This window comes from Suillus fuscotomentosus (genome assembly GCF_016647785.1).
Source record: "Suillus fuscotomentosus strain FC203 chromosome Unknown F5891scaffold_178, whole genome shotgun sequence".
Taxonomy (NCBI): domain Eukaryota; kingdom Fungi; phylum Basidiomycota; class Agaricomycetes; order Boletales; family Suillaceae; genus Suillus; species Suillus fuscotomentosus.
The window spans coordinates 26,199-52,665 of NW_024539690.1; the positions used below are offsets into that span (position 1 = coordinate 26,199).

A 26,467-nucleotide genomic window follows, 5' to 3' on the forward strand; every position below is an offset into this window, starting at 1 on the left:
AAGACCACAGGCTCATTGGGAAGGACCATAGGTGTAATATGCCTGCTACAGGGAAGACCACAGGCTCATTGGGACAGACCATAGGTATACTATTCATGCTATAGGGAAGACCACACACCACCCCTCCCCCCCTTTCAACAGACTAATCTGATTAGAATTACTCCATTTCTACTAGGAAGACACCATGTCCGATTCTTCCTGAAGAACATGTATGTATGTCACTCAGCTACTACCTTCATTTTCTCTCAATTAATGAATACATATGTAGATGTAGCTCAAAAGTACTTCATTGGTTGCTACTAGTGACTAGTTATGTCTCAGCTCTCGCATACTTCCAGGTCCTTTCAGCAATCAAACACTCTTCATTCTTTGCTCCATCCGTCCCTTCAACACTTTGTCCAGCCCATGCATTACTGCGTGATGGTGAGTGGGTTGGCATTGATGAAGACTGGTATTTGAAACACGTCAAAACAGCTGAGTCATGTCCATTGGAATTACAACAATTAATATTTTCATTAGATCCAGCTCAGTCTTCAGCTACAGTCAGTGTTTGTCCAATTTGTTTTTGTTCTCATGGTTGTGACACGTTCATTGCCAGGTCACTGCAGACTTCACACCTGTCGACCTCGTATCCTTATCACAATCTATTGATAATATCACGCACCATATAGTTCACGGCCTCTCTACCCCATTGGGCAAGATATACACGTCGCTTTGCCTTCTTGCAAGAGAAGCAGCTAGGCAGACACAGACCCATAGAAGTGATTCAAAAGTATGAAGCTGAAAGTAGAGAAGCATGAGAGAGCGGAGTCACAAGACATAGACACCATTGATATTGATCTTTATAATGTTGCACGAGTGCAGAAGACCGTGCACATGAGGAAAAACCACACACAGTAATATTCTTCGATATCAGGTAAGTCTAGACAATTGTGATCAGCATGTAAGATAGAGGACAAAACATGAGTCAGGATTACAAAAGCATGTTTGCATATGCATAAGAATTTTAACATGAGTCATTGGCATGCAATAAGCGAGGTAAGTCATAGGCAAGTAGTAGCATAAGTCACAACAAGTATCATAGTCGAGATCAGACAATATGACAGGTGGTTATCAAAGCTGTAAACATCAGTTATACTCAAATTCATCCTCATCTACAAGAGGAAGTAAACGGTGATCCAGGACATGAGCAGGCTGAAGACGTGAGACATATTGGCGCGAAGATGGAGAGCCCTCAGAGTATGGCACGACTGCTGAACGAGATGGCAAGTGCGTAGTGTTTTGGTTTGGGGCAGGTCCCATGCGTGCCTTTGATGAGGCACGAACATATGGCTTAGGATGACTAGGGAATAGACAACAATTAACACAGTAAGATTGGCAACACAGCAACGACATACTTGTGACCCTTGGTGGACCTCATACCCATGCTTTCCCTGTCCTGCAATGTGAAAGTATGTGAGAAATAAAGACAAAGATATAATGCAAAAATACGTACATGGGTCCTGCTCCGATATCTTGCAGCCACCATTCCTGTTTCAATGTCGTCGGCCTCCCTTGCACTTTCATAATCATCACGAGTCCATTTCCTAGTCTCAGAGGCCATTAAGCAGCAGATATCTTTACGTATGCAGTTGTACTGGTATCGTCCTGCTGCTACATTCGAACCTTGAGGGATTGCATGAGGAGATGACAGTGGTGGGGATGACGGTGGGAGATCGTCGTCGAACTCATCTGAGTGAATGCTGTGATCCAGGAGTTCATCATGGTCAGTGTGAATAGGGACAGGTGGAATCGAGCGTGAAGCCCTATGTTGTGAGCGCGAAGCCCCATGTTGTGAGCGCGAAGCCCCATGTTGTGAGCACGAAGCCCCAGAGTTGGAGTGCGGAGCCCGATAGTCGGAGCGCAGAGCTGCGGGGTACAAGCGTGAAGCTTCCTGGTGAGAGCGCAAAGCTCCAATAGAGCATGAAGTCCCTGTGTTTAAATGCTCAGTAACATGGGGAGGGAGGTCCTTGATAAATTTCTCCGACTCTTCCAGACGACGTAAAATGACGCCATCTGTGTCGATAACAAGAGGGATTGAGTACACCTCGTGAGAGTATCCAGCGAAGTCTGATAGCTGACCTGTGATGCAAAAAAATGTTGGTTTATGTAGGGTACAGACTACCTGAATATGCACGAGGAGTCCACCCCTTGATAGATAAGATGACATCGGGCTCCTGCACAACCGCGCCGCGAGTTCTGCGATTCTCGTTGGACTTCTTCAATTTACCTTTCCGCTTTGTCATCGTGGCTTTCTCTGCATTGTCCTCGTCCTCATCTTGGCCCAACTCAGCCTCATACATGTCGCCGAGATGCTTCCTGAGATATGGACCCACTAAGGTGTGTAATTGACTCGCAGACAGCGATTTGAGATCAAAATCAGGGCCAGGGGGTGGAACTCCTGCTGGCCAGTCATGAATGCAAAGTTGCGTAGAGTAAAGGATGTCAAGCATCCTCATCCACCTGTTGTTCGATGTTTTAGAGGGATGACCAGCATCAGCTACCGAAAGCATGTGAGTACACCGACAGCGGAATCTAATAAGACACAAACCAAATGCTTCACTGATGATTAAAGGCGCCACCATGCGATTTCTATCCCTGGCAGATTTGCCATTGCGCAAGAGGGGAGCATTTGGGACTGCGACAGGCAGTGGGAGAAAACTGAGACTCTTGCCTTCTGCTTGAGCAGCCTCCAAGTCCTTGTATCTGTAACACATCCCATGTATATTAGTATCACATCCCCTCGAAGAAAAAGACAAAAAAACACACTTTAGGATTGTAGTAAGCTCATCTATCAAGTGCTTTACATCTACTTGTCGAGCGTCAATGAGAGCCCACAAAAAAGCCAGAGGCCTGCCGACTAGATTCCTCATCTCCTGGATAAATGGTGATACCAGCGATATGGATTCCGTGGGTGTGGTACCAATATGAAGCCTTCCAAATATTTAGTCATTGATCAAGTCACTGAAGAACACTTACCGATTTTGCAAACACTTCATGAACTGCTGTCATGAGACTGGATGACTCCCGTGATGAAAGATCCTCAGGGCTGGCAACCACGCTATCCCAATGGTGTTGGATTTTCTTCCATAGGGATGCGTGGTTAGGGTCTTTGTATGGGTGGGCATGATAGTGCGCATTTTGCTTGACTTTCCATGATGCCAAGTTTGCTGGAAGGTCATTAATAAACACCGAAACAGTCATGAATACAATAACTTACGTTCTTTGGATGGAGGTAGTACAGTCGGGAACCAGGCTTGATGCTGGTTCCAGGCAGACTCTTTGCAAGTTGCCTTCGTCGCTAGTCCTGCCTCAATAAGAATCACCCTCCGGTGTTTCCCAAACTCTTTTCCAATTGCAGTTGCTTCAGCCATAACTCTCTTGCCAAATTCTTCCGTTTTCAAAACCCCTTCTTTGGACAGTCTTCCTGCTTTATGTGTGGCCCCATCCCCATCTTCAGACATCTGATCTTCATCACAGCCCTCGGGATCGGCATCGGCATTGTCACCATGGTTGTCTGCCACCGCTCGTCCCTTCTGCTTGTCATTCGCAGACAGTCTGAATGGCCTCGCAGGATCATTAGTGCGTTCTTCTTTCTTTCGCTTCTCTTTGAGTTCTGCCCAGTCGCTGTCAGAGTCAGAGCTCTCTGTGGGATCACTCTCATGACCAGGAGCATACGATTTGTGGGCACCAGATCTACACGGGTGAATGGTCATGGATGCAACTGCAGCAAGACACATTAGTTGCATACTAATATATATATATAGCAAAATTTAAATTTACCTGCAGTCTTCTCCTGTTTATTCGTCGCTGCAATACCATCACATTCACCGTCGGATGGAACTACAATAAAGCATGTTAGTTGTATACCACGAGACATGCCACAAAACTTACCTGCATCTCTCTCCCATTCGTTCATCATAGTAGTGCCACCACATTCACTGTCAGATAGACCTGCAATAAAATATGTTCGTTGTATACTATGACATGTGTAGCAAAACTTACCTGCATCTCTCTCCCCTTCGTTTGTCTCCCTTTCGTTTGTCTTAGTAGTGCCGCCACATTCACCGTCAGATAGACCTGCAATAAAATATGTTTGTTGTATACTATGATATGTGTAGCAAAGCTTACCTGTGTCTCTCTCCCCTTCGTTTGTCGCTGCAACACCACCACATTCGCCATCGGATCTCTCCCCTTCGTCTGTCGCTGCAGCACCACCACATTCACCGTCGGATCTCTCCCCTTTGTTTGTCGCTGTAGCACCACCACATTCACCGTTGGATAGAACTGTCACGCAACATATTAGTTATTTACTACAGAATGTTTAGTAGTACTTACGTGCAGTCTGCTCTCTGTGGTTCGTCGCTGCAGCAGGTCAACATTTAAATACATCCTGCATGGGAGCAACACACATACCTGAATCCTCATTGGCAGCATTACTAGTACCATCTTCCTCAAGACCAGCTGTACAACAAAATTTAATGAGAGTTGATAGCGAGTAAAAGACCGAGAGAAAACTTACCTGATGGCACATCGCCATCTGCGCCATTTGTGGACCCATTGGTGGTGTCAGACAACTGGACCTCGGGACCTTTGTTCACATCACTGCACTTCTTCCTGCCAAGTGACAAGCATTTGCTGAAGTTAGAGAAGAAAATATCTTCTTCAGCAGATGATGTCATGGGATCAGAACGTTCGGACCTTGGAAGAGGGCAAGCCTTGGGTCGAGGATGCGGCTGATGTTGATTTAGTAGATAATAAAATGACAACTATAAGCTTACACGGTCTTGGTTTTGGGTATTCATGACAGACCTCGGGCCAGCACGAGAGCGAGTTTGCTTTCGCGTAGTATGTGTAGAGGCCTTTAGCAATCAGCAGTGGTTGCAGTGCGAACAATAGGTAACACATTACCTGGTTGTCATCAGCATCAGATTCGGCAGCCTTTTGGTCCTTGGACGCGTAAGTGCGAACATAGTCAGGCGGTGGTGGGGCTTTAGTCCAACACCCTGAATGGGTAACAAGAGGCATTTGAGACTTCTTCCAACGATCACGAAGATACGAGGAAGATCAGTTGAAGAACATGAAGTTGCCTCAACAGTTTTGTTTCACCGACATGAAGTCAGGTAAAGATACGAAAAGCGTGAAAAAGTTGTGAATGTTAGAGTGAATATAGGAGGGGCTGGAAATTTTGACGGTGTCTGAATATCGTATCACATTATATACAGCAACCAGACTCTATGGAAATAGTTATTGCATTGATTGAATAATTATCTGGAATGGAACTTACTAGCGTATCAGGGTGTCACCCCCAAATAAAGCTAGTAAATGTGGGCCCTTACTCAGGGATGTGTGACAGTAACATAACGGAGCCAAAACAATGGTTGGAATAGAGTTGAGAGATGATGTGCAGTGTATGAGACATTGAGTTATAAGTTACGGCAGTATAAAGGCCGGGAACAGAAGGTAAATAAGATAGTGCGAAGGTACGATATAATGTGCAAGTGGTGAAGAAACTGAATCCAGACTTCGATACGCAGTAGAGACGCCAGTAGAACCTCCATTTGTGGGGATGACTGCTATTTCCAATGGTAATGGACAGCGTACAAAAGGGACATGTGAGGGTAGACTCACCTATAGAAAACGGAAAGGCGGATGGAATGGACCGCCATAATATGCAGGTATGTGGATGGATGACGATAATGACCTCTGAGGATTTGGTGCGAGGGTATATCACTAGAAGTAGATGTGAGACAAATGTGTACACTCACCGATTAAAGACTGGAAGTGAAGTATGACGCACCAGATTGAATGCACTGTCATAATATGCGAGAAATTAATGACGATGTTAAAGGACCTGTTTAAACAGATGATTAAGATTTTAGCATATTCTGAGGATATGGCACTTACCCGCAAGATGATAGTCACTCAATCCAGACTTAAGTTCTTTCCAATCCTCGGTGGAGTGTACAAAAAGGATATGTGAGGGCAGATCAGTAGAAGCAGATAAGAAATGTGCTCACTAGTGAAAAACTGAAAGAAAAGCATGACACACCGGGCAGAGAACGGATGCGAGGCACTCCCGCGGAAGGTCTTCAACCCTATTGGTGCAGCAACGAATGAGCAACCAGGGCGACCCTCCAGACACACAGTCTAAGAGTGATAGATCAGCGACACAAAGTCAACTAATCAGGGTTTGAACGGCACGAAGCCAGTTCAGATGCCAAGAGAGGGCCGGGAGTCAGAGTTGAGGCTGGAAGTTGACGGCCACGACGATCTAATGAGGAGGCAGTGGTGGGCTGGAAGTTGAGGGTGACGATGATATAATGAGGAGGCAGGATGATAGAGGCAGTGATGAAGAGTTGAACAAAGTTGGGACTTTCCCACAATTGCACTCGCTACCCAGATTCAGTCGGAATTTCATTGGGGATTTTCCCACTGCGTGTCTATTCAATTTCTTACATTTCTATCTACCGCCATTCATTGTTCCTCTTCTCTCTTCTCATCGTCCTTCCTCTCTCTCTCTCATCCTGCCTCACTAGATCATTGTCGCCCTCAACTTCCAGCCTCAACTCCCGACTCCCAGCCCTCTCTTGGCATCTGAACTGGCTTCGTGCTGTTCAAACCCTGATTAGTTGACTTTGTGTCACTGATCTATCACTCTTAGACTGCATGTCTGGAGGGTCGCCCTGGTTGCTCATTTGTTGCTGCACCAATAGGGTTGAAGACCTTCCGTGGGAGTGCCTCACATCCGTTTTCTGCCCGGTGTGTTGTGTTTCTCTTCTTTCATCTTGACTTTCAGTCTTTCACCAGTGAGCGTACATATTTTCTCTTAACTACTTCTGCTGATCTGCCTTCACATGTCCTTTGCGTGGTATCATTGCTGTCGTTGTGAGCAGCGACACAAACTCTCACGATCATATTCCGCAACGCAACACAAGGTACATTGACTTTCGCTTTCGTTACAGACATCCACTTACGATTTGTAGCATTCATCATGCCCAATGCTCTGACATTGTTTAAGTCGAATTGCACGCTCTCAGACAGTACATATTTGTCAATCTATCTCTGTCATGCACTGATGCTTATGTGTACAACAGGTTGGTTGCAAGCTTTTGATGCCCGCGCTGTCGCTGTGCAGGGAAATTTAATCATTACAACGCCCAACATGCACTTCGTTCCAGAGTTTCACCACTTTGAAGAAGAAGACCTACAAGCCTGGGCAGATGGTCGCTTCGGCGTTATTGATTGCTTCCAGTGGCCTCAGTTCTACGATGACTCTTTTGTCACGCTGTTTGCATTCCTCGAAAGGAGGCATTTCCATTCCCGCATCCGCTACATTGGGCCTGGTTCACCCCTAGCCGGGATGACCTTAAGTCCATTCCAGGGAATTCATTTCCTATAGGCACGCTGGCTCCTGATAAGGTCTATGGCTTGCAGTCCCTTCTCAAACTGGCTGAGCAACGAGTCCGCAATTACAGAAAGGATCAGCTGGACAGAGGTCAAATCATATACAGTCGCCTCTTGTACCTCCATCATGCCATCGCACGGTTGAAGTCCCACCCCCTTACTTTTCGAGATCTCCTCATTTTTGTCACCGACGCTCAGCGCCTCTTTCTCGACATATACTCTTACATTGACTGGGTACTCATCGCCCAACCTCGTACCACTTTCAGTGTTCGCCATGAGGTCAACTTAGGATGGATGGGGGGGTTCGCGCAGAGCAGCGACATCTGCGAGAAGTTATTCTGCGCTGGTGTCCCAGCTTGGTATGTCCGTGCAAGTGCATACATACCCCCGAAAATGATGGTCGTTGAACTGGTCTTACTCACATGCCTGGATCACATCATTATTGCCATGTACGCAGAGGGCAGAAAAATCCGCCCATTTGAAGTCATCTACCGTGGTCAAGGTGGTCACAATCATCATACGCACATTCGCCACCTATATGCAGGCACGACATACCAAGATCCCGAGTCTGACAAATCCTCTCAACCATCGTCCAGCTCGAGTCGTCCTGCTTCTGGTCCCAAATTATCTGCTCTTGGCAAGGCGCCTAAACAAAAGGGTAAACAACGGCACCGGCCTTGTATGTACCCTTTTTCCTTTGTATATGTTGCATACTCACACAATTTTCAGACTTCATCGAAGCTCGCCCTACACAGTCAGGTGAATCTAGGGATAAGTGGAAAGATCCCTAGACTCCTTTCCTTCCACCGCTGAACCTGCATTGTGATGGCGCCATGAAAACTGCCATTAAGGATGAGTCTCGTGTTCGCACACCCTACGTTATCGATCAGGGGTATAGATTTCCTGAACCCACTCTCCTCATCGGTCCCAAGTTTCCTGAACGATTGCAACTATACCTTGCCAACTGGCTCGCTGCTCGTCCACTGTAGATTGGCCGAGTTGACCATGATCCTCCATGCACTTATCCCACTCCTCAGCTCTGGTGCGATTTCCTCAGTAGCGTCCCTTCTGTCCAACCACAATCTTCCAAAGGGAAAGAGCCAGACGGAAAGAGTCTTACAGCCACCGAGAAGGGGAAGCGAGCAATGCAGGACTTATTCGGCGATGACCTGTTGGAAACTCAGGGTGATATATTTTCGCCAGAAGGAGTTGTTGAATTTCGGGGTGAACAAGTCTCCATCGCTAGTCTTGCTACCCCTCCTTCGCTTCTGGTCCAGAAGATCACCTGGGAGTAGAATTCCCCTTAGATGCCTCCCAGATTTTGGCTCAATCTATGTGCATAAATATTTTCATGCATTTAGGAATTTTATCCAGCATGTTATGCTCATTTTCTGAGAAATGCAGTTTGGAGCTGAGATATCACTAGTAGCAACCAATGGAGTACTTTTGAGCTACATCTACATATATATTCATTAATTAAGAGAAAATGAAGGTAGTAGCTGAATGACATACTTGTTCTTCAGAAGAATCGGACATGGTATCTTCCTAGTAGAAATGGAGTAATTCTAGTTGGAATAGTCTGTTGAAGGGAAGGGGGGGTGCAGTCTTCCCTATTGCATGAATAGTACACCTATGGTCCGTCCCAATGAGCCTGTGGTCTTCCCTATAGCATGAATAGTACACCTATGGTCCTTCCCAATAAGTTTGCAGTCTTTCCTATAGCATGAATAGTACACCTATGGTCCTTCTCAATAAGTTTGCAGTCTTCCCTATAGCATGAATAGTACACCTATGGTCCTTCCCAATAAGTTTGCGATCTTCCCTATAGCATGTATATTACACCTATGGTCCTTCCCAATAAGCTTGTGGTCTTCCCTATAGCATGCATATTACACCTGTGGTCCGTCTCATTAAACCTGTGGTCTGTCCCATTAAGCCTGTGGTCTTCCCTATAGCATGCATATTACATCTATGGTCCGACCCATTAAGCCTACGGTCCTCCCTATTGCATGCACATTACACCTATGGTCCGTCCCATTAAGCCTGCGGTCTTCCCTATAGCATGAATAGTACACCTATGGTCCGTCCCAATAAGCTTGTGGTCTTCCCTATAGCATGGATATTAGACCTATGGTCCTTCCCATTAAGTGTATGGTCTTCCCTATAGCATGCATATTACACCTATGGTCTGTCCCATTAAGCTTATGGTCTTCCCTATTGCAAGCACATCACACCTACGGTCCTTCCCATTAAGCTTGTGGTCTCGCCCATTTATCATTTTTGCAATGCTGTGGTATGTCATCCCTATTCATCTATCTATGTGAAAGTCTGGAGTACTATAGACAAAGGTTGTAGTAACAATATTGGGTCCAATAGTATGTAAACGGCCATGAGGTACTGCAGCTAATGTGGTTAAACAGGGAGGAGCCCCCTACCAAGATGCAAGTGGAGTGAGCATTAAGGAGTGGGTGTGATGAACCAACATGTGTGTGGTTTGAAGTGTACGTACCAGTAGTGTTAAGTGGAACTGGACTGGGCATAGGACAGTTTTCCAGAGGATGTAAGTGGGTCCAGTGGGTATATAATGAAATCTGTTGTGGGTTATGCGCCTGGCATGTTGGAGATGACTGTAGGTTGTCTGGACAAAGTATACAATTTTGATATATTGTTTAATTATATTAAAAAAGATTCATTATATTTATGAGGGGGTCTAGGAGGCAGGGCACAGGTCACAGATGGAATCCACAAAGGTAGGGAAATTTGCCAAAAAAATCAGCATTTGAAGACCCCAGACACCCCTACATTATAGGGAATTCAAGTGGTCCAAATCATCATATGGTACTCCCACAACATATTCCCAATGGTCTTTGGTCCCTAACAACAACAGGGAAAGACCACAGAACATTGGGTAGACCACCAGAAAAGTACCTCTTAGGTGAAAACCTCTATAGGTAGCAATCAACCTAAGAGGTGTCCAAAATGGGGTGACCAAAGTGCTGCCGAACAGTATGCCTATCCGTGATATTATTCAAACTTATTAAAATTTTGGTCCCTAACTCAGAACAACCTATGAACTCAAAACCTAAGCATCTGGCTCTGCTAGTGCCCCAAAACATGCAGATGTCCGACCCTTCCAAACCATCAGAGATGGGACTCCCTGAAATCATTTCAATTCTGGCTCCATTGCAGCCACCAGGACCCACCAATCTCCCGGTTCCTGAACCTAGTGGAACAGACATCTTGCAGAGCATCCAGGACCTTGGCAGGAGATTCAATCTCCTTGCAACCAATGAGCGGATGGACGTGTTGGATGCAAGGGTTGATTCGGTGGAGGACAGGTTTGGATGGAGGCTGATGGTGCTGGAGAACCAGATCACTGCCTTGGATGCGCATTGGCAGTCAGTTGGATCATCGATGGATAATCTGTCAATGTCCTTGCAAATCCATAAGGACGATCCGGCCGCTCACCATCCTGGCTCCTCCAACTGCACCAAATATGCCCTGCAAAATGCCCCTGTTGATGAACACCTGGGAATCTCGACTGTCGGTAGGGAACACAACCATGAGTGCAATTAGTTGGTTATGATGGATGTGGAAGGTGATGATGGGACATTGGCATTCAGCATGAGGCTCATCTGCGCCCCACATCTGCAAAATTGGAGGGGTGGATCATTACCAGCAGCATGTACTGAGTTCATGGTGTTTCCTGTTTTTATCTTTCACAGTTACATGGGATTTGAATTGATTTTTATCACAATTGTAGTGTACCAGCCTAGTTAAATTTGGTATGAGAACAACTACAAAGATATGTGCTCGGATGATGCAAATGGTGCACATGAGAAGATAGACAATAAAAAGGGTGCAATGGCTTGACATTCAGTCACAGATGTCCGGTTTCAATTCTATTTGCTTCGTAATTCCAGCTGACTCATTGTCCTGTATTCACTCATCATTCTACTCATATCACTGACAGTCTAACCGTCCGTTTTCTGATGAACACTCTCTTTATCGGCCGACTACTTACTTCCTTTTTTACCCAAGACCTTCATTAGAAAATAGTTAATTATGGCCTATTGTCATATACCTAGGGTAGCATTCTTACAACCCAGAATACCAGAATTTAACACCATCTTTCTATTGTGAACATTCTTCACTTGTGCTGGCTACTTCAAGTGATTAGCTAAACAGTAGACGTCACAAAGGGTCACCTGTCATATTTACACCAGCAGGATGTGAATACAGATATTTTGACATCAATATATAGACTCAATTCTGATGCTACTACAGCATTCCCCCTGCCCCCGAGTATGGCAATACATTTGTGAGCACAAAATATCAGCCAAAACCATTCCAGACCTTTACTGATCATCTTCCCTTCAGTATCATCAACGGTTATTTGTACTGGATATGCAAGTGCGCCACTTAGACCTCAAGTCTTTTGAAGCATCGGGGCAGTGGCTGGCGCGAAAGTGGATGCTTTGCCAGAAGAAGAAACAGGTGGCTCTTAAAGGACTGACGGAAGTTGGAATTGAAGAGGAAATTCTCAGAGAGGAGTGGGCAGCTCAGGTAGCTCACCAGACTAAACCTTTAACTCATAAGTAATTTCATGAGTTTATTTCTCCTGTGACACTACTAATTTAATGTACAGGGAGATCGAAAAACAAGGCTGCAGAGGCTATCGCCGGTGTTCTTATGCTGGAGAAGACTCTTGAAAGCTACCAGACCATCATACATGACTTGGAGCGCTGCCTCATCAACAACAATGTTGACAACATTACTACTTTTAATATCCAACTCGATGATGCTCGTGCCTGATATGCGAAGTCTGCCGACACACTCACGAGGAGACGCGCTGCATTAAGTATTTCACAGCGTGCAGACCTGCAGCAGCTAAAGAAGGATGCTTATCTTCAAGTCCGTATGAATGCCCGTGCTCTCAAGGCCCGACTTCATGATAGACTTCGACAACGAAAATTTGAATTAGAAAAACTTGAACGGTCCTACAGAAATACAGTCAATGGTAAGTTTATTTATTTCTCATGCATGAAAATGATTGACTTTGACTATAGAACTAAATCTACATAGCCATACTGAGACCTCCATCAAGTGGAGAGAACCTACAATTCTCAAAATCGTCTCGACCTACAACACGTTGTGCGACCAATTGTACGCAATGATCCGTCAATGCAAGGCCCCCCTTGGTGCTATTGCTCCACTACATATCTCACGCCAGGGCATCTTTCAGCTAGATGTGGACGATGAAATATGGCAAGACGTAGGACTGGAGGACGAGATTGCGGACCCTCCTCCCTGGCTCGCCGATAACAATGTTCGCCACAGTATCTGTCTTCTACTTGATCATGACCGTTGTGTGGAGGAGGAGAACAGGCTGAGTTGTGAACATTGTGTCATGCAGGAGTGGATGATCACGGAGTGGACAGCCCTTCAGAGTGCTCGAGCAGTTGTGGGTGAGTATCATACCCAATCCTGATCTGTCTCTGCTGAAGTATTATGATAGACGATGACATAGCATTTCACCTTGAGAAGCGCGCTGTACAGTTATCCCTTGCATGTATTGAGTGGGAATCAAGGGTACGTCCAATACCCTCCGCATGGGAAATACCCAATAGCTGGGGACCAATGCCCGACGACATTGCTTGTGCTGCACATTCACTTCATCATGCAATGACCGCATGATCTCCGAATGGTGATGTATTGGAGTTGTCAGAGGAAGATGATGACAGTGCAAGCCTAGATGCGGGTGTAGGTGATGAGGTTGATTTAATGGCTGAAGTCGAGGAAGTTGCATATGTCCATGAATATAGGATTGTAGATTCAGATTCAGACGGAAATCTAGAGTACTGGGATGAGGTACATATACCATCTTCTCCGACTTCTTATTAACTATATCTATGCATAATGGTCATGCTTATGAATTGATTCTTTTGAGATTTGTTATACAGTATGCTAATACTGCCTTGTGTCTGAGTGAGGTGTCCTTCTCACCATTAAGTATGGGATATCCTAGTATCCTTGCAGGAAGTTCCAGTACTGCTTCTATGTGAGGTGGGAATTCCCACTATGAAAATATTGGAGGCTTGGGAATTCCCAGTATATAAATATTAGAGGCTCGGGAATTCCCAAACTGAACTATTATTCTTGTTGGGAAGTCCCAGACTGAGCTAGTATCATTGCTGGGAATTCCCACTATAACAATATTGGAGACTTGGGAATTCCCACTATGAAAATATTTGAGACCTGGGAATTCCCAAACTGAACTAGTATTTGGTTGGGAATTCCCACTATAAAAATATTAGAGGTTTGGGAATTCCCACCATAGAAATATTTGAGACCTGGGAATTCCCAAACTGAACTAGTATTTGGTTGGGAATTCCCACTATAAAAATATTAGAGGTTTGGGAATTCCCACCATAGAAATATTTGAGACTTGGGAAATCCCACACTGAACTAGTATTCTTGCTGGGAATTCCCACTATGAAAATATTTGAGACCTGGGAATTCCCACTATAAAAATATTAGAGGTTTGGAGATTCCCACACTGAATTAGTATTCTTGCTGGGAATTCCCACTACGAAAACATTTGAGACGTGGGAAATCCCACACTGAACTAGTATTCTTGCTGGGAAGTCCCAACAATATTTAAGACTTGGGAATTCCCAAACTGAACTAGTATTTTCGTTGAGAATCCCCACTATGAAAATATTGGAGACTTGGGAATTCCCACTATAAAAATATTTGAGACGTGGGAATTCCCAAACTGAACTAGTATTATTGCTGGGAAGTCCCAATATAAAAATATTTCAGGCTTGGGAATTCCCAGACTCAACTAGTATTTTCATTGGGAATTCCCATACTAAACTAGTATTCTTGCTGGTGGTCTCACTGAGATGCCACAAGACAAACTGCAATGATGCATTGATCCTCGAGCCCTCATCCTTGAAATGGTTCCTGGAACATTGTCAACCAAACCTTTCATGAGCTGAAGTCATTTTAGCCCTGAGAAATACATAAATACTAGGATGAATGAAGCCATGATCATGTTTGTTTAACACTTCATTCATTGTGGTAGTTATTACTTAGTATATATATGATTTGTGCAATATATAGCAATAGTCCAACTCTATATCACTCAAGTTGTAAATATAGTATGCATATATTTAAATATAGCCAATAGTGTCTCTATTTGGATATAAAACCAAACATGGCAAAAACCCTGTTTCCTGGTGCCTCAACTAGATGATTATACCATAATACACCCTTGTTATGCTCAAATATTCCCACAATTATGCCTCTGATCATGCAGCAATACCCCCTAATATGACACAAAAATTCGGTGGAAGGACCTGACACCACTTACATCACAGGGAAATCCCACAGAAAATGGGGCAAGAATATGTCCCAGATGGACTGGGAAAAGAATCATGTTTGTCCCATGAAATATTCCTTATCTTTGTCCCAGCCACAGCCTTTGCCCCATAACATAATGGGAATCCCAAGAAAATCATACCTCTTAGGTTAATACATGTACAGAGGACTATCAACCTAAGAGGTCCCATTTAGGGGGTGACTGAAGTGGAGTCCAGGCCACTGCACATGGAATCCCTGTGTTTTGACTTGCCTTAAATTGAATAGGCGGTCTCAAAGAAATCAAACGGCCATCTTAGTTACCATTTCTCGCTAGCACTGGCAGCTCCAACGAGCAATGCGCGCAAGCCTTGCGTCATCTCTTTGGATCGCTGCCCTTCTCTTAGTTTTATTTCTACTAACGATGACCCAATGCGGTACTACAGGCTGCTCCTGGGAGAAGGCAACGGACACCCATGGACTCAACAGGCATCGTGCGTCTTGTCAATTTTACAAGAGGTGCAGCTCTCTGGCAACTCGGAAGAGACGGGAATGTGCCAAAGAAGCTTCACATGCAGTGTGTACTAGTAATTAGCTGTTTTCTTGACTTACGTGGACTTGAACTTCAGAAAATTGGTCATCTCAGACCAATTGCCCCTTGTCAATTGCTAGCAGGGCAAGGACAAGGGTCTGGCACTGGCATCTTTGATGCCTTCGGTCTCGATGACTCAGGACCCTGCCATGACCTAGACTTGATTCCGCAAGATAATGTCAACATTGAGATGGGTGCTAATTGCGGAGACGGTGTTGACTTGGATGGCTTTGGTTCACATCCCTTTGAATGACGGGCCACTAGTTTTCTCACTTCTTGAATTCATCAGAGAAACAGACGAGCCATATGAGACGAATCCTGAGACCCTTCCGCGTCGTCGAGCCCTTGGAGGAGGACCTTAATCATTCTGATAGTGTCAACAATCAGAGTTCGTCGAGTCAAAGTTCACCTACCATACCAGCCCAATCTAGAATCCGACGTGTTCTTCTAACCCTCAGAGATACACTTCAGACCACTTTCAACTCCTTTGGTCTCTGCCGACAATACCCTCGTTGTCCTTTGTTTGAGCCAGATAGATTTATTCCATCTGCATTACTTGCAAGGACATGTCCAGCTGCTGTTCAAGGAGCCTACTCCACACCGAAGGTCTTTGCACCTCCATACCCATTTGCTAATATGACTGTCTATAGACTTATATCCTGGATGAACTCCAGAAGCAGTCGGGTGTCAGAGACTAAAGTTGCTGCCCTGGTCAAGGATGTGATACTAGCAGAGGATTTCGACTGCAAGGACCTTCAGGGGTTTTCGGTAAGGCGGAGCCTATGAGAACTGGATAGAGATGAGAGTGGAGAGAGAATCACCTTTCCAGACGACTGGATCGAGACTCCGGTTACCATCGAGATTCCAACAAAGTGCAAGGAGGATGGCCCTAGACCTTACACAGCTCCTGGATTTCATTACCACCCTCTAATTGAAGTTATACGCGCCGCATTCGCAGATGCTCAAGGTGGAGTGTTCCACCTCTTGCCTTTTAAACGTCTGTGGAAGGACCCTCTAGACAACCATTAAGAGTGGGTATACGACGAGCTTTACACCTCCGATGCTTGGTTGGAAGCTCAAGACAGCCTGCACAAACTCCCGAAAGAGCCAGGGTGTTCCTTGGAGCACATGATCGCAGGGCTGATGTTCTTTTCAGATGCCACTCACTTGGCAAACTTTGGAACTGCTAAGGCTTGGCCTCTTTATACATACTTCGGAAATCTGATGAAGTACGTACATTCGTTGCCTACATCGGGATTGTGTCACCTTGTAGGATTTTTACCTTCAGTGAGTCCTTAGTCCGGTTGATTACTCATTTATCGACCTACCCCCCTCAGCTTCCCAATAGTATTAAAGACGTTTTGAGTAGCCTGCCCCGAATATCAAAAACAGGCATGGCCTCCCTTCTCACTCATTTCTGCAGGGAGTTGTTCCATGCATGTTGGGAAATCTTACTGGATGATGATTTTCTGTATGCTTATCGACATGGTATCGTTTTGAAATGCGCTGACGGACTGATGCGGAGAGTATACCCTCGCATCTTCACATATTCAGCTGATTATCCGGAGAAGTATGTTCTATTATTATTGAGTTATCAGCTGGATCATAATTTTACAGAGCTCTAATCGCGACTATTAAGGACATGGGTTCTTGTCCATGCCCTCACTGCCTGATACCAAAAAGCTTGTTCAATTGTCTTGGTTTGGCAAAAGACATGAAAAACCGCATAGCCAGTGTTCGAGTATATGTCACTACGCAAGTTGTCAAGACTCGGGAGTTCATCTATCGATCAGGAAATACTGTAGACAGTGGAAAAGTTGAAGATACCCTTGGAGAAGGCTCATGGGTTCCTATTCTGGTGAGTGTGACAGGCTCTGGACTAGTTATGATCAGCTCAAACCAGCATTTGCAGAATCAATTTGTAGAAAAGCTTAGACCACTGGGCCTTGACCCATTTTGTATGCTTGTAGTGGACCTCATGCACAAGTGCGAATTGGGTACCTGGAAGGCACTCTTTACGCACCTCATAAGGCTTCTTTATGCACTTCCTGGGGGTGCTTGACTGGTCGCCACCCTGGATGAAAGGTATGGGGACTCAATGAGGAGTATCTTGTTCCACTAACGAGTCCAAATTCACCTTAGATTTTGCCTGCTCCCGACCTTTGGTAATGGCATAATTCGCAAGTTTGCCAACAATACCTCAGAGATGAAAAAATTGGCAGCTCATGACTTTGAAGACATTTTACAGGTTCGTTTGCATCGTTTAGTTGTCTGGAAAGCTCCCTCACATGCCCTCCAGTGCACCATCCCAGTCTTTGAAGGGCTGTTCCCTCCTGACCACGATGCAGCTATACAATCTCTGCTATACCAATTTGCACAGTGGCATGCACTTGCAAAGCTCAGGATCCACTCCGATTCCATCTTGACATTTCTGGATGAAACCTTCAAAAAACTCTCTTGGCAGTTGCGGAAGTTTCGGACTTTTACCTGTGCTGCATTCAATGCCGTTGAGTTGCCAAAAGAGAAGGCGGCTCGTCAATGAAGGTCTGCTCAGCGCTCCGAAGTTCATGGCGTCTCCCCAGAATCAACCGGACCAAGGGTCAAGATGTTTAATTTGAATACCTATAAGTTCCACACTATGGGGGACTATGTGAGAACCATCTGATTCTTTGGGACCACAGACTCGTTTACTACTCAAATTGTATGTATCGCCTACATTCCACCAGTACAAACTTGACGTTCTTGCACAGGGCAAGCTTGCACACCGAGCTCTGAAAGCATTCTATCCACTGACCAGTAAACTGGACATGCCAGCGCAATTAGCCAAGCACGAGCATAGGCGCCGCGTGCTTCAGCGGATTGCAGAAGCAGGGGGTACACCCCCCCTCCCTACTCAACCACCAGTTGACGTCCCCCCCTCTGGAAAGAATTACCATATTGCTTCCTATCAACACCATCCTGTCAGTCTATTCACATTCATCCGACAACATGATGGTGATCCAGCTCTTAAGGTAAAAGTGACGTGTCCGTTTTGAAATTGCCTTACTCACTGTGGTGATTAGAAATTCATGCCAAAACTGAGGGACCACATCCTTTATCAGTTGCGCAAACTCGACATCAGTTACTGTGACCACACCTTCACGGATCAAGAGCGAAACTCAGTTATAATTCCTAATAACACGATTCACTCCGTCCAGACTATGCAAGTGCATTACACTACGTATGACATGAGACATGAGTATGACACCATAAACCCTAGAACACATGCGGACATCATGGTGATGTCAGGAGAGATGACGCCCAACCACCCATACTGGTATGCCCAGGTATTGGGAATATACCATATGGAGACATGGCTCAACGACCAAGCTCAGCCAGTAAAGCAGCACATTGAAGTTCTCTGGGTTAGGTGGCTGGCCCCGTTACAGTACCATAAATGTGGCACGAGACATGCGCGTCTTCCCAAGGTCGCATTTGTGGAGGAATCCGACGCAGATGCATTCGGTTTTCTTGACCCAGGGCAAGTTATTCGAGGAGTACATTTGCTCCCAGCCTTTGCTTTGGGACGTGGTGTAAGCTCGCTTTGCCACGGAAAATCATTGGCACATCCTGAAGGGGACTTAGATGACTGGGAAGCGTATTACATTGGCATGTGAGTGTTGGTTTCCATTCTCATGGCATATCAATCCTCAACCCCTTGTACAGATTCGCTGACCGAGATATGTTCATGTGCTATGGTCACTTTGGCGTGGGACATCCGGTAATGATGAGGATGATTATCAGGGATTGTCTTGGCCCTGACTCACCAAGCAACACCATGGATACTGTGGGCGACAGGAACGAGGTGGATGTGGACTATGCAGAGAATGGTGATGACGAAGGCTGGAACAGATGTGGCAAGGATGATGACAATGATGAAATGAGCGATGAAGAGTTTAGCAATGAGGAACTGGAGCATCACGGTGAAGATGTGAGAGAGAGAGATCATGGCTTGGAAGGGGACGAGGACGATGACGATGACCTCCTATCTTTCTAATTCTTTCAAATAACACAAATTGTTTTAGTCCTATATATTCATACATGAATACCAATAGATGTCCCTAGGAATAAATGTAAGTACCTGAAGACAAAAGTCTGTCATGTACAAAATGTTGATCATCGTGCACTGGAGTGTCACAAATGAAAGTCACAATCACACTGGTGGGAAAATTCAGGATATATGAGGTAAGCATTGCTTTGCTGCAACCTGGACATGGTAGCAGAGACAGCTAGCTTGAAGACTAACACATTCGTGGCAGCAGAGAGCGGCTACATCGCAAATGACGAGGGTATCATGCCTTCTAGAGTGGGCTCCTTGAATGTGCTCTTCACAAAATGCAGAACATGATGTATCTGATGCTCTTTGGGTCTAGACACGCACATTAGCTCCTAGTCGACCTATAGCAGAAGGTCACAAACCTCCATGGTCAGAACTGTGGTGCAGGACTGTAAGCTCCAGTCCAGGGTTCGACCAGGGGATGGAAATGACCGTCAAGAACCGTACCGTCGAGAGTCGTTCAGGATAGTTTTTGGGAAACGTTACGGTGAACTTCAGCACAGAATCCTAGTAGTATCCTGACAATAATATGAAACCGGACGGCACACCAGTAAGTATCAAGAATACTGACCTTTGTGCACAAAGAGAACAGCGTCCCACAACAGGGTGCTCTCCACAGAAGGAGTGATGCACATGCCAGTTGGACATTGGTTGATGTTTCTCAGTGATGCATACTGGGAATTGAGAGTCGCACAAGTCGCTGAACTTACTATGATGGATCCTTCGGGGTAGGTTCAGTCTGCAGTTTGAATGATCTTTGTTCAAATACTCCTGCCTTTGGCAAGACCAAGGTCGATTGTGGGGAAGAAACGACTAGCACTCGGCATGTTCAAGTAGCTCATACGGTGGGGGTAGGGGCATATTACTAAGAGCCTCAAGCATGTAAGTTTTCTCACGCACAGTCACTTGGTTCCATGCACAACAGCATTCTTCAAACTTCTCACTGTATAACAGGTCACCTGCGAGACCATGAGTGGCTCCTCCGAGTCTGAATCGAAGAGCAGTGATATCTTGTCCTCTTCTGACACCAATCCCAGGTTTGTTTTTCAATCACGCCCTCAGCGTCTATAGCATTTCAATAGCTCATACTTAGTACATCCAGACAACCCCAATCAACTACGACATCCTCACCTCCCACATCTGTGGCACCCAGTAGCTCTCCAGCCAAAAGTACTGGTTCTCCTGTTATGTCTGTCAATGACCATACATTTCACATCCAATGGGGTAGCCATGTCAACTTGGGAAAATGTCTTGTTCAAGATTCCCATAAGTGTTCCGCTCAGTATGCCTTATTTCAAAATGGCACGTGTGATGAGGATTGCAACTTGCCGACAAAGAGATTAAAGACCTTACACACAACGGTATGTCCATTTGAGTCATAGCTTTGGGAAGTACAATCCTCATTTTTTTCAAAGTGGAACTTTACTGCCGCCTCCACTGATGCTACAAACTACCTCAACCAGCGCATGCTTGAGCTCTCTCGGATAACTCGCCAAGCTATTGCTGCGAGGATCCACTACCAATTCCTTTGCTCCCATGAACTTGATTTAATAAAGTCTATCCTCAAAGACGAAACCAAGCTGTGCCAGACACAGTTGAGTGGAGTTGACATGCAAATTGGCTCCATTCGGAATATGCTCGAGGCTCAGGGGGTCACAGCGACAGGGAATACAGATTCTAGGTTTGACCCTGGCAATGCTGGGCTTTGGTACAGAAGCCTATCTGATGAAGAATCACTTGTAATTGCCGCAACATCACATGGCAGCTCAGCCTGCCTGCAGTCCAATGACTCGGATGTATAATTTATTTTGCGCTCATCACTATCTCCTTAACCACATCATGTGCCTTGTACGTAGTTTGGTTTCAATGTATTGGCTTCAACATTCTGAATTGCATTGTCAGACTATTTCGCAAAGAATATTTACTAATACTATGACAGGTATCACACAATCCAATTACTATGGATTTGGACTTGTCAAAGTTAAGTTCGCAGCCTATTGCCCTGAAGGTTTACTGATTCAGTCATCATTCGCTATCCAGAACACATGTAATAGAACACCCGCTTGTTTGAGTTGACATTGTTGTACATTATATTATTATTGAGTTATCGGCTGGATCATAATTTTACAGAGCTCTAATTGCGACTATCAAGGACATGGGTTCTTGTCCATGCCCTTGCTGCCTGATACTAAAAGCTTGTTCAATTGTCTTGGTTTGGTGAAAGACATGAAAAACCGCATAGCCAGTGTTCGAGTATACATTACAACACAAGTTGTAGTGCTCGCGAAAAAAGCTGAAAAATTTGTGCATTTATACAACCTCGAACCGCCGCCACAGATGTCCGGTGAGGACCGCAAGTCTTATATGAATCAACGAAGGGCAGAACTCTATGATCCAACACAGCCCTTTGGATACTATCTACACGGCAAACAAGAAACTCCGACATCTACCGATGTGCTTGTGTTCGCACATCCAGCTGTCCAAGGTGTTCATATGGCACACTGGTATGAAAGCAAGAAATCCCCGCTTTGTGACAGAGAGATGAGGTCGTTGATGTCGACCACGACCATTCACATGCTCTCAGGGTCAGCAACAGCAGTGAGTGAAGTATATTTTGGTTTCCATTCATTGACCCCTTTGTATGATCTTCAGATCAGGTATGTCATCGATCGGCATCCCGATGATCAACCCTCCGCATCGAAGAACACGCTCCAGTACTCTACCGAGTTATATTCAGGCGAGCAGGACTTGATTACAAATGCGATGGCATATACCCTTCAGACAGATATACATTGTGAGCCATTTGAGAGGCATTTACTGGGTCTTCATCACAATGGGCTGTGAGTATTTTGCTATGGTGAACACACACAGCATGCTCATACTTTTGCAGTCAGGCCCTGCACAAGATGCTGAAAATTCTGCCTCCTCAGATTCCAATCTACGTACCTGTGACGACGGGGGAGTTAAGCATACCACGCCCAATTTCCATTTTGTCACCGCTCGTGCAAATGAGTGATCAAGTGCCCTCGATGACAGTACAACCACAGATGACAGTGCAACCGCAGATGATGGAGTTAACACAGACTCCGGACTTAGATGACTTCAATTTCAGTTCATGGTTGTCTGACTTGTCAGAGGAGCAGCCCACGGCCTCTGGGTCAAGGTTGATTGAAGGGTCTTTCAATATATAGAAGTCATTCGAACATCGGATCAATTTTTTATACACCTTACAGCTGTACTTACTACTATTAGTGCTTTTGATATTGGGTTACGGTCACAGCTCCTCAATGATACGGAGTCTCGAGTCTGCGGCCAATACCGGCCATCGCCGGGTGTGCAAGGAGCATGTGTGAATTCTGTTTGCTTGTATATCATTGTTTGTGCTGCGATCACACTGCTCTGAACGATGAACGTCTAATTGACTATGCTACCGACGGCACTCTGCATCTACCCTCAGGTGCTTTACGCTAGGCAAATGCAGCCATCCTCCATCATCTGTAGTTAACACTACCTCATGAATACGATAGAGGATTTCTTGCGCCGGATCCATCTACATCTTTCACTGATAGTTCTTGATTCCTTTGCAGATGCATAGTCGCGATGTAGGACTATTTTCTCGCGGTGGCATATCATGGATCATCGGGTAATCTCATCGTGACTACTCCATAATTGTTTGACTTATCCAAGTTTTTTCTTCACCCCTCACTACTAGGCCATACCATCACTCAGATTGTTAACATCAACAACAGCTCGCAAGTGGCCTTTCAAACTATCACATCAAGATTCGTTGATTTGACAGAGTTTCATATCATAGGTGAGACTTTTGAACTTTTCTATGCTCAAGGCTCTGATACATAAACTAGTCTGAAAACTGGGATCAGAGACTCTCAGAACTAACTATGGTGGTGCGCACCGGCTTGTAAGCTCATCTATCAATGGGGAAATACCCCAAAGGTGTAGGGGTTGGAGAGAAGGCAAACCAAAAAAAAACCAGAATACCTACTCTGGAAGCATGGCGAATGGACTCCCTGGGGGTGCTCACCTCTGGGTGAAAGACATGCGGAGCTAATGAAGATGATTATCTGGAGAAGTATGTTCTACCATTATTGAGTTATTGGCTGGATCATAATTTTACAGAGCTTTAATCGCGACTATTAAGGACATGGGTTCTTGTCCATGCCCTCGCTGCCTGATACTAAAAAGCTTGTTCAATTGTCTTGGTTTGGCGAAAGACATGAAAAACCGCATAGCCAGCATTTGAGTATACGTTACAACACAAGTTGTCAATGCTCAGGAGTTCATCTATTGATTAGGAAGTTATGTAGACGGTGGAAAAGTTCAAGGCACCCTCAGAGAAGGCTCGCGGGTTGCTATTCTGGTAGGTGTGATGGGCTCTGTACTGGTCATGATTAGCTCAAACTGGCATTCACAGAATTGATTTGTAGAAAGGCTTGGATCATTAGGCCTTGACCTATTTCACATGCTTGTGGTGAACCTCATCCCATCCTCTGGTACCACAGATTCCTTTGCTACCCAAATTGTATGTATCATATATATTCCACTAGTACGAACTTGACATTCATGTGCAAGGCGAGCTTGCACGCTGAGCTCTGAGCTCTGAAAGTGTTCTATCCACTGACTAGTAAACTAAATATCCCAGCGCAGGCGCCGTGTGCTTTGGCAGGTTGCAGAACAGGGTTGCAGAAGCAGGGTGTACTATGACGCAGACAGGTGAAGCTGGCTTCCGAGAAAGTGCTTTTAGGCTGTTTTCTGGTTGTCCCAATCTCGTAATGAATCTCCAGACAGATGCTGTCCTGACAGTTTTCCGGAAAGGTCTCCAAGACTCTCAAAGTGTGCATGTACGTAGTCCTCCAGTCGAATTAATTGGCATTAATGGATAGTGCTCAGGTTCGGCTTGCTGCTCTCCAAGCCTCTGTGTCCTACCTTACTGCATGTGATCAACTTCAATTATCACACTCGCTCTCGCTACTCTATTCAATGCTAGACACATTACCTTCCCTTCCCAACATTCACCTTAAATCCTTCCTCAGCTCGCTGACACTATTATGCTCATCTCATCCTAATCTCTTTGTGCCTCATATGGATGCCCTACTGTCTTTCTTGCGTGGTTTCATAATGCCAAGTGTTGACTCAGGCCTGACACCCATGGTTGCTAAGCCATTCCCCGGCACATCAAGTTTCACGTTCCCTCCCAGCAGATCTGGCAGTCGGACTCCAGATGGCAATGACGAAGTCACAGAGGACAAGGAGAAAGAGTTGGTCAGAAAAGCTGCATTAGAATTTATGGTAAGTCTTACTGAGGCTAAGCCTGCATTGGCGAAGCATTCACAAGGATGGACGGTGGCTATGGTAAGAGCATCTCTAGAGGGCATGGGGGAATTACCAGAAGACACGTTGGATTCCTGGCTCAAAGCTGATGTAAGATACTTATCATGCATTTCTCCAAGTATTTCACCAACTCAAATATCTTAGCCCTCAGAGGATGCACAAGATGAGAATTATCCTCATGTATTCGAGCAATCCCTCAATAGGGTGGCCTGTGCTCTTGGAGGTAAAGCAGCACTTCCTCTGGTGTTCCAATATATTCCGTCAATGCTCGCCAATTACGACTGGAGATTGAGGCACGCTGGCCTGATGGCTATCGCAGCCATAGCCAAAGGCACGAACAAGGTTCATTTGGTTTATTTATGGCAAAGCCTAGGCCCACTCATTCGTCTATTATTAGGTGATGCAAATGGAACTTGGGAAGGTTGTTAAGTGCTCATTCTTCAGTTTATTGTCTGGTCCCTTTCATTGATCATGTTCCCAGCCTCATTACTCCAATGTTCAAGGACGCACGTCCACGTGTCCGGTATGCCGCATATCAATGCATGTACGTTGCTTTTATTATCTCATGATATCCTCGCTTAATGATTGATGCAGTGGTCAACTATGTACTGATTTGGAGGTAAGTTTAGTCACCCTGCCACGATGATCCTCATAGACACTTGTGCTCCAAGGAAATCATTCAAGATCACTACCACAAGCAATTATTCACTGCATTGATCCCAACACTAGAAGCGCCAGAACCTCAGTGACTATTACATCCTTGATTCTGTCACTTGTCCTCCGCCTGATCCTCTATTTTAGTGTGCACTCACATGCCGCTGCTGCCCTGATCAACTTTTGTGAAGGTGTCGAACGTGACACCCTTGTTCCTTATTTGGACCCGATCGTTGAGTGTCTGCTCAAGATGCTCAATCCAGGAGCTGAGGATGGCAAAGTAGTCAAAGGTTATGTTCAAGAACAAGCTATTACAACTCTTGTTATGGTCGCTGATGCCAGTGAGGCAACATTTGCTAAGGTATTATATTGCAGTCTTGCGTATCCATTGTTTATCTGACGCTTGCATATACAACAGCACTATGCCTCCATAATGCCTCTTCTTTTAAATGTTCTCCACAATTCCAACAGTTCTGACCATTACAAGCTATGCGCGAAAGCCATGGAATGTGCTGGTTTAATAGGTAAGAAACAGTTGATATCAGCGCAAGTTTCCTTGACTGATCCTTGTCAGCAATTGCCGTTGGACGTAAGGTTTTCCGCACTGACGCTGTCACGAGTTCCAAATACAAACCATTATTTGTTCCTTAATTCTAAATCCTTTAAGCGCCCAGTCACAGCGCCTGTTTCTAAGAATGTGTTTACTGTTGAAGAAGTTCCTATTATTGCGTCTATTGTAGAATTACCAGAGTCACGTGATCTATCAGACAATGCCGAAGATGTTGATGTCATGCCTCGCGACACTCTTGGAATGTTCCAGAGTCTTACTGCGGCTGCGGCACATGTTATGACATCATAGTTATATATAGAATCGAACGATACCTTTAATTATTCTGATTGGTTAGTTAGTTCATACTCAGTTTCGATCTCAGTTTCAATATGTGTATATAGGTAGCTCGTCGTAG

The 26,467-nt window shown here is 45.2% G+C and overlaps 7 protein-coding genes across 7 annotated transcripts; 6 read left to right on the plus strand and 1 right to left on the minus strand.

The window, feature by feature from the left end:
- Nucleotides 1–38: 38 nt before the first annotated feature.
- Nucleotides 39–800, plus strand: F5891DRAFT_987769 (uncharacterized protein; the record flags this gene model as incomplete). Its single annotated transcript, XM_041377946.1, has 7 exons — nt 39–84; nt 176–209; nt 269–281; nt 339–423; nt 520–542; nt 599–628; nt 672–800. 7 exons carry the CDS (start codon nt 39–41, stop codon nt 798–800), a joined length of 360 nt encoding a protein of 119 aa, XP_041217172.1.
- Nucleotides 801–1,128: 328 nt separating this feature from the next.
- Nucleotides 1,129–5,067, minus strand: F5891DRAFT_987770 (uncharacterized protein; the record flags this gene model as incomplete). Its single annotated transcript, XM_041377947.1, has 19 exons — nt 1,129–1,342; nt 1,398–1,438; nt 1,496–2,121; nt 2,165–2,539; nt 2,591–2,745; nt 2,809–2,840; nt 2,878–2,973; nt 3,019–3,209; nt 3,260–3,763; nt 3,823–3,882; nt 3,934–3,993; nt 4,045–4,119; nt 4,171–4,326; nt 4,378–4,404; nt 4,456–4,503; nt 4,562–4,656; nt 4,741–4,775; nt 4,821–4,901; nt 4,951–5,067. 19 exons carry the CDS (start codon nt 5,065–5,067, stop codon nt 1,129–1,131), a joined length of 2,988 nt encoding a protein of 995 aa, XP_041217173.1.
- Nucleotides 5,068–6,708: 1,641 nt separating this feature from the next.
- F5891DRAFT_987771 (uncharacterized protein) lies at nt 6,709–8,741 on the plus strand (the record flags this gene model as incomplete). Its single annotated transcript, XM_041377948.1, has 8 exons — nt 6,709–6,801; nt 6,839–6,848; nt 6,936–6,977; nt 7,137–7,412; nt 7,442–8,125; nt 8,176–8,200; nt 8,345–8,431; nt 8,507–8,741. The coding sequence occupies 8 exons, from the start codon at nt 6,709–6,711 to the stop codon at nt 8,739–8,741; spliced, it is 1,452 nt and encodes a 483-aa protein (XP_041217174.1).
- A 1,819-nt stretch (nt 8,742–10,560) lies between these two features.
- Nucleotides 10,561–11,022, plus strand: F5891DRAFT_987772 (uncharacterized protein; the record flags this gene model as incomplete). Its single annotated transcript, XM_041377949.1, has 1 exon — nt 10,561–11,022. The coding sequence occupies one exon, from the start codon at nt 10,561–10,563 to the stop codon at nt 11,020–11,022; it is 462 nt and encodes a 153-aa protein (XP_041217175.1).
- Nucleotides 11,023–11,853: 831 nt separating this feature from the next.
- Nucleotides 11,854–13,511, plus strand: F5891DRAFT_987773 (uncharacterized protein; the record flags this gene model as incomplete). The annotated part of the gene is made up of 7 exons (XM_041377950.1): nt 11,854–12,044; nt 12,099–12,210; nt 12,319–12,466; nt 12,516–12,914; nt 12,965–13,038; nt 13,168–13,317; nt 13,410–13,511. The coding sequence occupies 7 exons, from the start codon at nt 11,854–11,856 to the stop codon at nt 13,509–13,511; spliced, it is 1,176 nt and encodes a 391-aa protein (XP_041217176.1).
- Nucleotides 13,512–19,655: 6,144 nt separating this feature from the next.
- On the plus strand, nt 19,656–23,146 carry F5891DRAFT_987774 (uncharacterized protein; the record flags this gene model as incomplete). The annotated part of the gene is made up of 13 exons (XM_041377951.1): nt 19,656–19,748; nt 19,816–19,890; nt 20,014–20,049; nt 20,355–20,381; nt 20,454–20,536; nt 20,602–20,860; nt 20,915–21,295; nt 21,439–21,507; nt 21,837–22,097; nt 22,152–22,339; nt 22,390–22,662; nt 22,780–22,831; nt 23,087–23,146. The coding sequence occupies 13 exons, from the start codon at nt 19,656–19,658 to the stop codon at nt 23,144–23,146; spliced, it is 1,857 nt and encodes a 618-aa protein (XP_041217177.1).
- A 1,068-nt stretch (nt 23,147–24,214) lies between these two features.
- On the plus strand, nt 24,215–26,120 carry F5891DRAFT_1217227 (armadillo-type protein; the record flags this gene model as incomplete). Its single annotated transcript, XM_041369336.1, has 10 exons — nt 24,215–24,358; nt 24,408–24,938; nt 24,993–25,190; nt 25,246–25,277; nt 25,330–25,392; nt 25,443–25,467; nt 25,520–25,593; nt 25,650–25,863; nt 25,921–26,026; nt 26,077–26,120. Coding segments are annotated over 10 exons (1,431 nt in total), but the record flags the coding sequence as incomplete, so codon positions are not given.
- Nucleotides 26,121–26,467: the final 347 nt, after the last annotated feature.